Source organism: Semicossyphus pulcher, unplaced genomic scaffold, assembly GCF_022749685.1.
Source record: "Semicossyphus pulcher isolate SPU_LCO1_2020_fin unplaced genomic scaffold, fSemPul1.0.p SCAF_20, whole genome shotgun sequence".
In the NCBI taxonomy this organism is placed as follows: Eukaryota; Metazoa; Chordata; class Actinopteri; order Labriformes; family Labridae; genus Semicossyphus; species Semicossyphus pulcher.
The window spans coordinates 10,649,266-10,661,500 of NW_027211694.1; the positions used below are offsets into that span (position 1 = coordinate 10,649,266).

Here is a 12,235-nt window from a genome sequence, read left to right on the forward strand (position 1 = left end):
GGGGATATATGTTTTTGTGTCAGAGGTAGAGAGTGGTCCTCGGGGGGCTTTTAAGAAAAACTGCCTCCGTTTAATCTTGAACAGACTCGAGGGTCTCGAGGGGGTTCCTCGCCCCTCTCTTGTTCCTGTGTCTGTAAATCATGCAAGACAAGCTACTAAGCTCAAACACATGTGAGAAGTGTTGTGTGCTGTTGTTGTTATTCTTGACTTTGTCCGGCAAAGACAATTTTCCTGGAAGAGAATCCCTGGTGCTTGATCCATCGTCTGATTTGGTTGTGCAGTTGTTGTGCTGCTTTTGATATAAAGGCCCTATCTTAACCTTACTTTTGCTTTAGTCTCAAGTTTTAACATGTACCTCAATGTACCGAAGTACCGATCAATAAAAACACTACTGAGGGCGGGACTCAGAACAGTTAAAACAAAGAGGAAAACAGCACTGCGGTATATTGTGAATAGGCGAAGTTTAGTGCTACGTCACCTCTTAACCCCCGCCCACTCACTACTCGCCTGGGGCAGGAGAACGTTTTTGCAAGCAGGGGAGCGCTGAGCTCGGGGGGGGGGGAACAATCACGTGCACGGTCCGATTCTGCGCACGCTCAAAATAAAGCTTTCTCCTCACAGGCTGCAATATTGCAGTCGCGAGCAGAGAAATGTTGCACGCAGGTGCTGCGAAAGCGCTTGCAAAAATAATATGTGCGTTTGATTTGCTTGCTCGCGTGAGTATCTCATTTGCACTTGCGGGATTTGGCAGATACACCATACCCCAAAGTTATATACATACTTTTTACATTCTATTTCGTTGGTTCATTACTTAACTTCGATTTTGTATACATTTTGTTATTGTTAATAACTCATTTTTGATTATAGCTTTTAAATATACCTAATAAGGTCTTCAAATGGGGCGCTGGTTTAACTCAGCAGGCGCCCAACATACAGAGGCTTCAGTCCTCAATGCAGCGGCCGCACGTTCAACTCCCAACCTCGGCCATTTGCTGCACGTCATTCCCCACTCAGCTGTCCTGGAAATAAAGGCAAAATGACCTGAAAAAAAGGACTTAAAATTTGAAACAAAATCTGAATAATTGTCACATTTTCTAACCTTTATGTCGACAAACAAAATGCATGCATCACATGCTCAGAATACATTCTCATTTTATAATCTATATTGTCATCTTTTACAGGCGTCAAATCACCATCATCTCTATTATTACTGTAGTATTCATGACTAATTTATTCCACATAAGTAAAAAACACTATCAGTTTACCTCTACGTCCATGTCGACACGTTAAGTTGAGTACTTTTTATGAGGAAGATTAATTTAAATGGCCGAGTCATCTGATCGTGCCTCCACTAAGGGTGTGCCTGCAATGCACTGATAAGACTGTTTACCCTCTTTATCAGATGCTCACTGTACAAAGGCCTTACACGCACTGCAACGCTACAACCTGCACATACTGTACAGTAAATGTGCAAATGTGGAGTTGTGTATGTTTAATTCTTTTTATTGCGCAAAAAGACCAAATTATAAGTCAGCTTAAGCTTTGGGAAAATAGCGATGGCTGAAAATAACCATAAGTTGCAGATTTAGTCGGTGTTATATTTAAATATTGGCTTGATAATAAATTCATTACAGCCTAAAGCGGATATTAAGTAAGATTCCTCCAAACTCCCTCTGCAGCCAAATGTTTATTTTGATAAATGACTTCATAAACATCCTGGGGTTCTAACATTTCCCGCGGGCGTTTCCCAGGAATCTTTTTCCGAGAAAATCTGAAACAGACCTCCGCCGAAGTATGACAACATTTGGGAGGATGATTAAACAACGCACGTGACTGTAGCTGTGTGTCAGACAAGCAGCCTGACCCCCAGACTGTTTTTAGTCATACGCGAAGAGCTGAGGACGGACACTTCCATGCAGAGCGAAATCTGACTCCATAACCTCTGCCATTACGATTAGTTGTAGACGAGGCTGCTGGGGTTGAGTCACGTGTGGCAGACGGGCTGCACTCATCCAAGTAGTGTGTGTATGTGTGAGCGTAAGCACATTAGTGTGTTAGGGATAGCCCATGTTTCCAAGAAGCATCTTCACTCCTACAGTCCTTCTGTCTGCAGTCGTTATTAGATCTGATTACAGCAACCTCATCCAAACCGCTCTGCATCACCTGCTGCTAAACCTCAACACCGCTGCTTTCACAGTCTGGAGAGAGTTAAACGCAGCCGAACAGATGTTTCCCGGGAGAGAAGCAGCTTCTTTTCTGTTTCTCGAGCCGCAAGCCGGTCACTACTTTCACTACTTTTTCCCCTCCAAGCACCTGCAGCTTCCTCTTTACAACATTCTGTGTTTCATGTGGTACAAAGGCAGTCAGACGCCAACAGAGAGACACTCTCGCTCCCGAATTAGAGATCAAGGCAAGAAATAACTGTGTGGCTGAATTTACCAAGTGTTTTCACAGGTTAATAATAACTGCATGTCTTTGTGGTCCTGTGAAACCATGCTTCTCTACATTGTCAGCCTTTCATGAGCTAGAATAACAAGTCCTTGTATTTTTCTAACCATACATTCTCAACTTATCTAAAGTAGGGATGCAGGATAGAGGATTTTTTGCCGATATGCCGATATTTTCCAACCCTTTTTGTCGATTTCGATACCGATATATTAGGCACGTTTTTTCCACCTCATTGCAGAGGACATCAAGTCTCCCCTGTAGTGGAATTGATATTATGCCTACTCTTATTGTAGTGGCCCACTGGCAGATGCAGAAATAACATAATACAGTTGTTTTTCAATAGGCAATATAAGAAAACTACTTAAACCTAGGTTATGTACACAATGCCATATTTATTTGTACAGTATGTAACATTTTCTTTTCTTTTTTTGATGGAATCATCGAGCATTTAGGCATAAATAAAGTGTTGTTTTATCCGTGGAAAATATCTGCCGATGCCGATGTCATTTTCAAGCCATAATCCGCAGATATCGATAACGTGCCGATAATGTCGTGCATCCCTAATCTAAAGCTTTTTTAAATGGTTTATCTCAGGACCGAAACTTTTTTTTTGTTCATTATAAAGCAGAAAAAAATAAAAGCTTTTTTAGGCTTCTGAGGAAGCTGCATGAAATCTGACATGACGTCATTTTTCTTCGTCATTTAAAGACTTTTCTTGAAAGAAACACTTGGGGGGGGAAATATCAAGAAATCGCCTTGAGTGATGTCACTTGAGTCAATGTTGGTTGGATTTGAAGCCATCAAGTTTGAAAATACGAAAAAATCACACACCTCTTACCAGACCTACGTGCATGCTCCCCCATCTGTGCTGAGGCTATTCTTTAGACTACTTAAAGGTCCTGTGTTGATTTTGGCGCCCCCTGTGGACAAAGCCGTACCTCTTCTCTCTTTGCTGATTTTGTCCTGTTCATGTTTATCTAGTGTTTTTTTTAACACAAAATCTCATCATGCAACTTTTAAATTGAGTGACTGTTGAAGAAATAACATATGTATCACTCACTTTAAATGTTTGCCCTGGAAAATGTAAACAAAGGCAGCGTGCAGTTGATCGCTTCTTCTGACACCTACCCCCCGCCAGCAGCTTCAGCCATTTAAAATAACTCGAAAGAAATAATCACTCTTGTTGCTGATGTTCTGTTTGCTTTTGTAGCTCATACAGAGACATCAGAATTAATTTCAATCTGTTTCATAACCAGTGAAAAACTCCTCACAGGAGCTTTAATGACTAGCATCAAACAACCAAATATCTGACCCAACTTTTTGCCGGTGAGTTGCATCGTGGGTAGTGTAGGTTTTGATAGACATCTTTTTTTATACTCAAAAGTCTTTGAGTCTTAATTGTTTTTATTTCATGATCAAATAACAATTACTTTGCCACATGTAATAACAACCTTTCTGTGTATATGAACAGCGTTTACATATGTCGGGATAAGTTCTGCATACACTTGTTGTTTAGGTTTACCAGTCGGTATTAATATACTTCCTTCTCACAAGCATGACTTAACAAGAACAAGAGTGGGACTGTGCAGATGTAGTTCAGTGAAAAGGTGGTTTCCTCTAAAATGCACAGGGTTGTAGGCTTCCCATTTATCTCCACCTCTCTTCCTGTCTATGGTACTATTTCGTTCTGACTGTCTTAACTAAAGCAAAGACACACCACTGTCCTTAATGTATTTACAGTGCACTGCTGTCTGTATGTACCGTGTGCATTTTACCCCAGTTTCAACCGTGGTAGTATGAATGTGCACCTCTTCCCAAGGAGCACCTATTCAGTGATTGCGTATTGAGTACGCTTAGAGGGCACCCTGTTATCCCCCCGACACACACACACACACACACACACACACACACAGCGGAATTTACACCCTTCAAGAATAACCTCACAATCCACAGCGCTTTCAACTACATTACATGCATGCATGGACACACATGAGAGGCTATAGCCGACGCACACACAAAGACCGCAGCGCACACGTGACTACTTGGCAGTCACCCACATACCCTCTGCTCACATAGTGCACTCCATCACTGACGCTCGGCCTCACACACACACACGCACAACAATCGATGCCAGGTGTCGCCTTTATATCGGCTCCGAGAGTGTGGATTTATGAGAATGTGATAATACAGGTGTGATAGAAAGTGTGTGCGTGTTGTTCTCTCACTCTCTCGCTGAGATTTTTCCTCATGCATGACTAAGGTCAGACAAACAAATTCAGATCTTTTTTAACTGTGAGGTAACGAGTAAATTCGTCCAAATAAGAGACATTATAGTCACATTAGTAAAAAGCATGTGTGCAGTTTGAGCGTATTCTGATGCTGGGTATTTAAAAATGGGTTAGTCATGCATTATATATACAACAGGACTTCTCTCTCTCTGTTTTTCTGTCTCTGTCTCGCTGCTTTCTTTTAATTTCCTCACTCTTGTCTCCCTCTTCCTCCTCAGCATCCTCTCTAATCACTTCCTGTGTGTCTGTGTTAGCGTTAACAAAATATATTTGTGTTTACATCTTATTTCGTCCACCTGACTCCACACACACACAATCTCTGCTTTCTAGTGCACCAGTGTGCGCACATCTCCGCGCGTGGGTCTGTTTGTTTGTGTGTCACTAATGATGAATGACTGTGTATTTATCACAAAGCACTAGCCATATTAATTCTGCGCCGGCTCCCCAGCTGTGACAGCCGTTCTGCCCGATTGAATTCTCACCGTCTGTCCAAACTTCCTTTTTAAAACCGAAGATTTGAGAGACCGAGTCGACATCTGTTCAATCAAATATGAGCTCCTCTGTCTAAAAATAGACTCTCAGTTTCATAAATGCGTTTTAGGTTTCTTGCCTAACTGTATTTAACTGTATTTAAGTTTATAATCAGTTACGAGTTTGTGCGTGTGGAGCAGAGTCCTTCCTGCTCCTCATAAAGTTTTAATACTGAGGGGCTGTGAGATGTTGCATAGTATAGAAAGGGGTCAATCTTTTGTGCTGACAAAGTGCAAAGGTTTGTTTATACAGTCCTGCATATTTAACTTTTTATAAATGAAAGTGAATCAGAGTTTAGCACATATAATCTTCCTTAGTCTGTAGGTCTTGCTTGCGATGATTGATCACAGTGACTGACTCAGTGACAGTATGTTCACAGCCGTAGAGAGAGAGTTGCGACATCGCAATGGTGGACCACAGAGCATATTGGACCTCCACTGACGTGACTATCTGTCTATAAGGCTCTTGATACTTTGTTCGGTGAGTAGGCGGGGCTGCTTTCAAACACGTTGTCATCGGCCTCATAAGGACAGTCCTTGTAACACATTGCCCACAGAAGCGCACACTGACCTGATGCGGTCAGCCACATGCTAGGTTTTGAGCTGGTCTTGTTAACTCTCTCTTCGCCTTTTAGAATGAGTGATGAGTGTGAAATCTAAGCATTATCTTTGAACAGGAAGTAGTTTGAACATTTAATTGTATCACCGATTTTAGAGCTAGCGCTGTAGGAGGAGGGCGACTTGCAAGAGAGCTCCGCTTGTTAGGGTTAGTTAGAGTTATTTCAGGTTTGTTTTCGGTTATTTGTATTTGTTTTTTCCCCCTCAAATTTTTACTACTGCTTCTTTATTTTGTTTTACAGTATTTTATTTTATTATTATACTTTATTATTGTACCCCTTTTTAAATGGAGCCTCCACGCTAAAGAATTTCACACAGTTGTACTTGTATAACCGGAGTGACAATAAACAGCTTGAATCACAGAAGTCACCAGTGTGGGAGGCTGAAGCAGGAGGTCACTCTTTTGATCAGGATGGGAACCCCTGCTCAAAGACGTTTTGTGTGTTGTTTCTGTAGTCTGGAAAGCACCTTGAAGTCTTCTTAGTTCAATAATAGTAACACCTTTGAAGCGCATTCCCTGTCAGTGACAGTGACGTGATGATTAACGGATCCAGTTTATTGCTCACAGGTGACTTTAAAGAACAGCAGCTGAAACTACACGTTAAATACTGATGCTTTACAACCAGACCGTGCACTGAGCTGAAACACATACTTGCAGGCAACATTTTAACAAGTCATAACAACATAACTTGAGATCTCATTAAGTCTGCATTTGTGCTGAAATGTCACTGATCAGCAGCAGGTGATGCAAAGTGATCAGTGAGGAACCTGAAAGGAAGTTCTGCTGTCATGTTGAATTTCATTTGCATGTGAGAGCAGGATTGTGCAAGATCGGATCAATACAGTCATTCACATTTCTAAAGTCGGCATCATGCGGTTGAATTAAAGGTCACCCTCCACGTCGTTTAGTCACATTTTGCTCGTATAAAAAAAGAGCTCATGAGACATGAAAATTAAATTCAAAAATAGCCCTAGATGCTTTAACGTGTGTCTTTCTCTCTCTTTTCAGAGTGTCCCAGAGTGCGAAGAGGACAGAAGAATAAAAGAGGAGGATGACAGAGGACGAGAAGGAGAGGGCAAGGAGGAGGAGGAGGAGGATGAGAGGAGCAGCGACGAAGGGTTCATGGGGATGACTCCTCTGCTGCAGGCTCATCATGCCATGGAAAAGATGGAGGAGTTTGTACACAAGGTAATGTTCCCCTCATTCAGCCCCTTATCTACATGTTTGTTTAACAGGCCGTTTTATAACAACACTGAGCAAAACCACATTGTAAAAGAAACCTATAAAACCATAAAAGCACAACAAAAAGTTTTGTTTACTGAGCCGACATTATAAGCTTTTTATTAGCATTTTTAAGCTCTACTTTACCTGTCGTACAGGAGATGTTTGATGAACCTGGGCACAAGCCAAACAGGAAAATGTCCAAAATATACCGCAGCCACTTTATGTGTAAAAGTGTTTTACAGTGTAGTTTGGGAGTACTAAGTAAACAAACACATAAACAGCTCATTATTGGTTTCTTCTTCTGCCATTTACTTTGCCACAAAGTCTTCCAAAGGATTTCAAAGTAAGAAGAAGCCTGCTTCCTGATCAACCATGTGTCTGTTATTTATCACTGAAATAAAAGTAGGTCGACATTTAGAGTTACAAAGTGTGCGTGTGTGTAAGATGACACTGCTGGAATTTGGAGTCATATCAGCTGAGTGCACCACACACACACACACACACACACACACACACACACACACACACACACAAACGTACACACACTGAGTGAGAGTCTGCAGAAATTGCAACCAGCAGGTAGTAAATTAGGGAAATTAATCACTGGAGAGAAGCCGTCTCTCTGCTCCCTCCATCAGCAGTGTTTACCATATCAGGCTTCAGTCGCACCACTTGGCCCAGATACTGTAAATGTGACACTGATACCTACACTACACACGCTCGTGATCACACACTCACACACACACACGTCAAAGCTCCTGGTAAACCACCATCTGCTCCTTATGTACAGGTTGTCAATAATATCTCTACCTGCCTCCATTTATCAACCAATCAGGTGTGGGAGGGCCGGTGGCGAGTCATACCTCACGACGTGCTCCCCGATTGGCTCAAGGATAACGACTTCCTGCTTCACGGCCACAGACCGCCCATGCCTTCTTTCCGCGCCTGCTTCAAGAGCATCTTCAGAATCCACACGGAGACGGGAAACATCTGGACACATCTGCTAGGTAGCACACATTCTTACTAACACACCTAACCAACTAAATCTGATCTTATTTCTAACCGGAAATCCCAAAGTTTTAGACTTATTTACAAACTGAAAGACAGATTACACAGGAAGTATTACATCTGTTTGTGTTTGTTTATTCACTCATTCATTCATCGTTTTATCCCTAAGTTAATCCTCTTTAATGCAGCCAAGTTAGGTAACAAATCTTGTGTGAAATTTCACAGAATCCAGCCTAAAAGCAGCCTAGTTGGCCTTATTGTGTAAGACAACAAAGTCCTGAAATCCACCAGGGCATTGTTATTATTTTTCTTTATTTGGGCGCCTAAATTGGATTTAGCTGGATTTGTATTTAAATCAAAATTTATTTATAAGGCTGTTTTTTTTCCTACATTTTGTGTAAGCCAAAGCATTTTGTTTTTCTTCTGTAACTCTATTAGAGCCAGTTATGTGTTTGCGGACTTGAAAACATCATTTCTGCTGCCACCTAGTGGTCAAACAGAGATACCGCACCTTATTGTTTGAGGTAGAAATGTGTAAATTGTAAATACTTTTGTTGCTTTAACCTTGTTTTGGTCTGTTAGATTTGAGGAAGAGTTATGTTAAAACTTCTGACCCCCAGTGTTTGAAAGGGGAATTAATTAGTCCAAGTTGATGCTCCAGCTGATTAACACAGTAGGAGGTAACATGTTTGTTTTTCATCTTGATTAATATTCCTTCTCTCCCTCTCCCTCTGCAGGCTGTTTGTTTTTCCTCTGTCTGGGTCTCATGTACATGTTCAGACCCAACATGTCCTTTGTGGCTCCGGTCCAGGAGAAGGTGGTGATCGGGATGTTCTTCCTGGGAGCCATCCTCTGCCTCTCCTTCTCCTGGCTCTTCCACACTGTTTACTGCCACTCTGAGGGCGTCTCCAAAGTCTTCTCCAAGTATGACGCACTATATATCTCACTATTCTAATTCTGCAGTTGAAAAATGTCCTTAAAAGCTAATAAAAACTATGTGTTTCCTTGTGTCCAGATTGGACTACAGTGGCATTGCCTTCCTGATCATGGGCTCGTTCGTGCCCTGGTTGTACTACTCCTTCTACTGCTCCCCGCAGCCCTGCTTCATCTACCTGATAGTGGTGTGCATACTGGGACTGGCCGCCATCACCGTCTCCCAGTGTGACTTCTTCGCCACGCCGCAGTACAGAGGAGTCAGAGCAGGTAGAGTCGGATAGTGACATCATGTGGTTAAAATATGTCTTAGGAGGTGGAGACCAAAAACAGATCTAAAAGGAGGGTGACTTACCTTCATTAAGTTTAGTATTTGAATCTTGCTTGCAGAATAAAATGCAGGTTGAAGTACTCACAGTCCCTCTCTCTCTCTGTGTCTAGGTGTATTTGTTGGCCTGGGTCTGAGCGGCGTCGTTCCCACTCTGCACTTTGTCATCAGCGAGGGTCTGATCAAAGCCACCACCATGGGTCAGATGGGCTGGCTGCTGCTCATGGCGACGCTCTACATCACAGGAGCCTGTTTGTACGCCGCTCGCATCCCAGAGAGGTTCTTCCCCGGCAAGTGTGACATATGGGTAAGTATCAAACACACAGAGTAGAGGGGTTTTATTCTCAAAGTAGAAGCAAGTATCCCCTCATGTGTTTCCAAGTCTAAAGCACCCTCTCATCCTCTCTCGCATACATTGAATTAACTCTTTGTCACCCTGTCTTGCTCCTTCCTAGTTCCATTCACACCAGCTGTTCCACATCTTGGTGGTCGCGGGGGCTTTCGTTCATTTCCACGGCGTCTCCAACCTGCAGGAGTTTCGCTACACGGCGGGAGCAGGCTGCGCAGAGGAAGGCGCTCTCTAACAAACACACACACTGACTTACTCATCCAGTCACACACACATTTGAATGGGGAGGCACCAGTTCTGATAATATGCACAGGATTAGAAACACACAAATAAAACGCTCTCCCCCCCAGACTGAAGACCCAAGCGGCCTGTCTGGTGTGTGTCTGTGTGTAATACACAGGACTGCCTCCCAGAGGGCGCCATTACAACTGACTGAAGAGGGGTTTTCTTTTCAGTCACTCTGTCTGTCTGTCCATCCCCACCTCCTCTGGCTCTGTTGCTTCGACTATAGTTCGACTACCAGTTTTTGAGACTCTGCTCTTTCCAGGAAGTGTCTCCGTTTGTTTGCGAGGGGTGTGAGACATTCAAACCCTCCCTCCAAAAATCCCACATTTTCTTCTGTTGTGAGTTCTGATTAAGAGTTTAATGGTTTGATTTGAAAGGACGCATAATTGTGGCTTTAAAAAAAACATTTTGGGGTGTTTTTTGTGCTGTTTTCCAGGTTTGAAGCGTTCAATTATGAAAAAAAGAAAAATGAGTCTTTGGATTTGTTCCATGACTGTGAAGGTAGCAGGGAGAGATGTCGGGAATTGGGGCGGGGGAAGGGGGTCAATAGTCACTTTTAAAAGTTAAAAAAAAAAAAACTTTTCCATGTAAATAAGATTTCTAAATTTTGGGTTATAGATTTGTATGAAATATATATAAAAAAAGAACAAAAAAATATAAAATGATGGCAAGCATAAATAAATATGTTAGATGATAAATGAATTGAGGAGGAGGATGGAGAGGTGTAATATCTACACCTGCTCTAGCTGGAGGTGCAGTGAAAAGAGTGATACAATAATACTGCGGTTGGAGGGAAGTGCTTCAAACAACTTTATGTAGTCTTTTTTTTAATGCAAGACTGAGAGGTGGAGGTGAGGAGGAAACAAGCGGCACAACATCGGAATCTTATCAAACATACTAAGTCACTTTTATGGCCTAAAAACGTTGAAAACAAATGAGGAGACTTTCCTTTACTACATTTTTCTAGTTTTTTCGGCACTGATCTCAAATCAGACCATGTTTGTGCTTAAAACCAAAAGTCAAAACCATGATATAAAAGACTCATCATGATTTGTATCTACTTTTATTTTGAAAATTGTCTGATATATATAAAGATAAAATCAATCTCCATGTCTTAAATATACTTGTATTACTTTTTTATGACCTTAAATAATTTGTTAAAACACATCCAGAATAACTAAAGATATTTTTATAAACATGCCCCAGAGTCATATATATATGTCAATGTTGGTAAAACCGCAGTACTCCTACAGTGCAGATGCAGTTCGTTGTCATCTTCCTCCTCTGTGACACTAAGATCCACCTCCACACAGAACAAAACTCTGTCTGAAAACATGTTTTTCTTTTGGATTGGATTGTATTTTAATTTATCCACTGCTGTTTTTTGGTATTATTATTATTGCAAGCTTTAATTTCACATTTTTTCTTTTCTATTATTTATCTTTCAGATCATCAAAATAGCAAAAAAAAAACTTTTATGAACAACCTCAGATATTGAGACTTCTTGGAGATTTTTAAACTGTTTTCTTGCAATACCAAAATCTTGCACCTGCACAATGGAAACACTTTTATTCTGAACTGATCATAAACAGTGTGTTCTGATAGTTTAAAATGTATGTTTCCATTTGCTGGCAGCTTTTTTTCCAAACAGGAAGTTGAATTGCTATTGGAGTGATCGGCGTCTCTCTTATTTTGCATCTTTTCTTTTCTTCATCTTCGGTTTTTATTTGATCTAATTTATTTCTCTTGGGGAGCGCATACAGTCTGTTGAAGCACACGTTCCGTTCTGATGGGAGTGTTTGATTGCAATAGACCTTTATATCTGCTGTATTGTTCTAATAAAAAGGTTTTTTGAATCTGCCCCTTTGTATTTGTGGTTAGTTTGTGCACAACACTAAGGCTGCATTTGTGTTAATATAACATTATATGAAGTAGTCGGCCAATTAACTGTGTATTTTAAACATAAAACAAATTATCAATGCCTAAATTACATACATACCATCCCATATACTGTACATACACATAATGACTTTATGTGTCTTGCACCTTTTAAAACACAGAGTTACAAAGTGCTTTACATATGGGAGAGAGTGCAAAAGTCCAATCCCAAACAGGCAGACAGGCCTACACATGCATACCAACATACATTCATACGCACACACAGACAGACAGAATATATACACATACACTACTCTGAAGAATTAAAAAGGTACCATTAAAGCA

At 41.2% G+C, this 12,235-nt stretch overlaps 1 protein-coding gene across 1 annotated transcript in view; it reads left to right on the forward strand.

Annotated features, from left to right (window-relative positions):
• adipor2 (adiponectin receptor 2) overlaps positions 1-11,851 on the forward strand; it is a 31,337-nt gene extending 19,486 nt beyond the window's left edge. Inside the window, exons 4-9 of the mRNA XM_069671445.1 lie at positions 6,894-7,073; positions 7,945-8,116; positions 8,855-9,041; positions 9,133-9,320; positions 9,492-9,685; positions 9,834-11,851. Coding sequence (XP_069527546.1) covers positions 6,894-7,073; positions 7,945-8,116; positions 8,855-9,041; positions 9,133-9,320; positions 9,492-9,685; positions 9,834-9,962 — 1,050 coding nt within the window. The 3' untranslated portion in view covers positions 9,963-11,851. The remainder of the gene's footprint in view (positions 1-6,893; positions 7,074-7,944; positions 8,117-8,854; positions 9,042-9,132; positions 9,321-9,491; positions 9,686-9,833) is intronic.
• Positions 11,852-12,235: the final 384 nt, after the last annotated feature.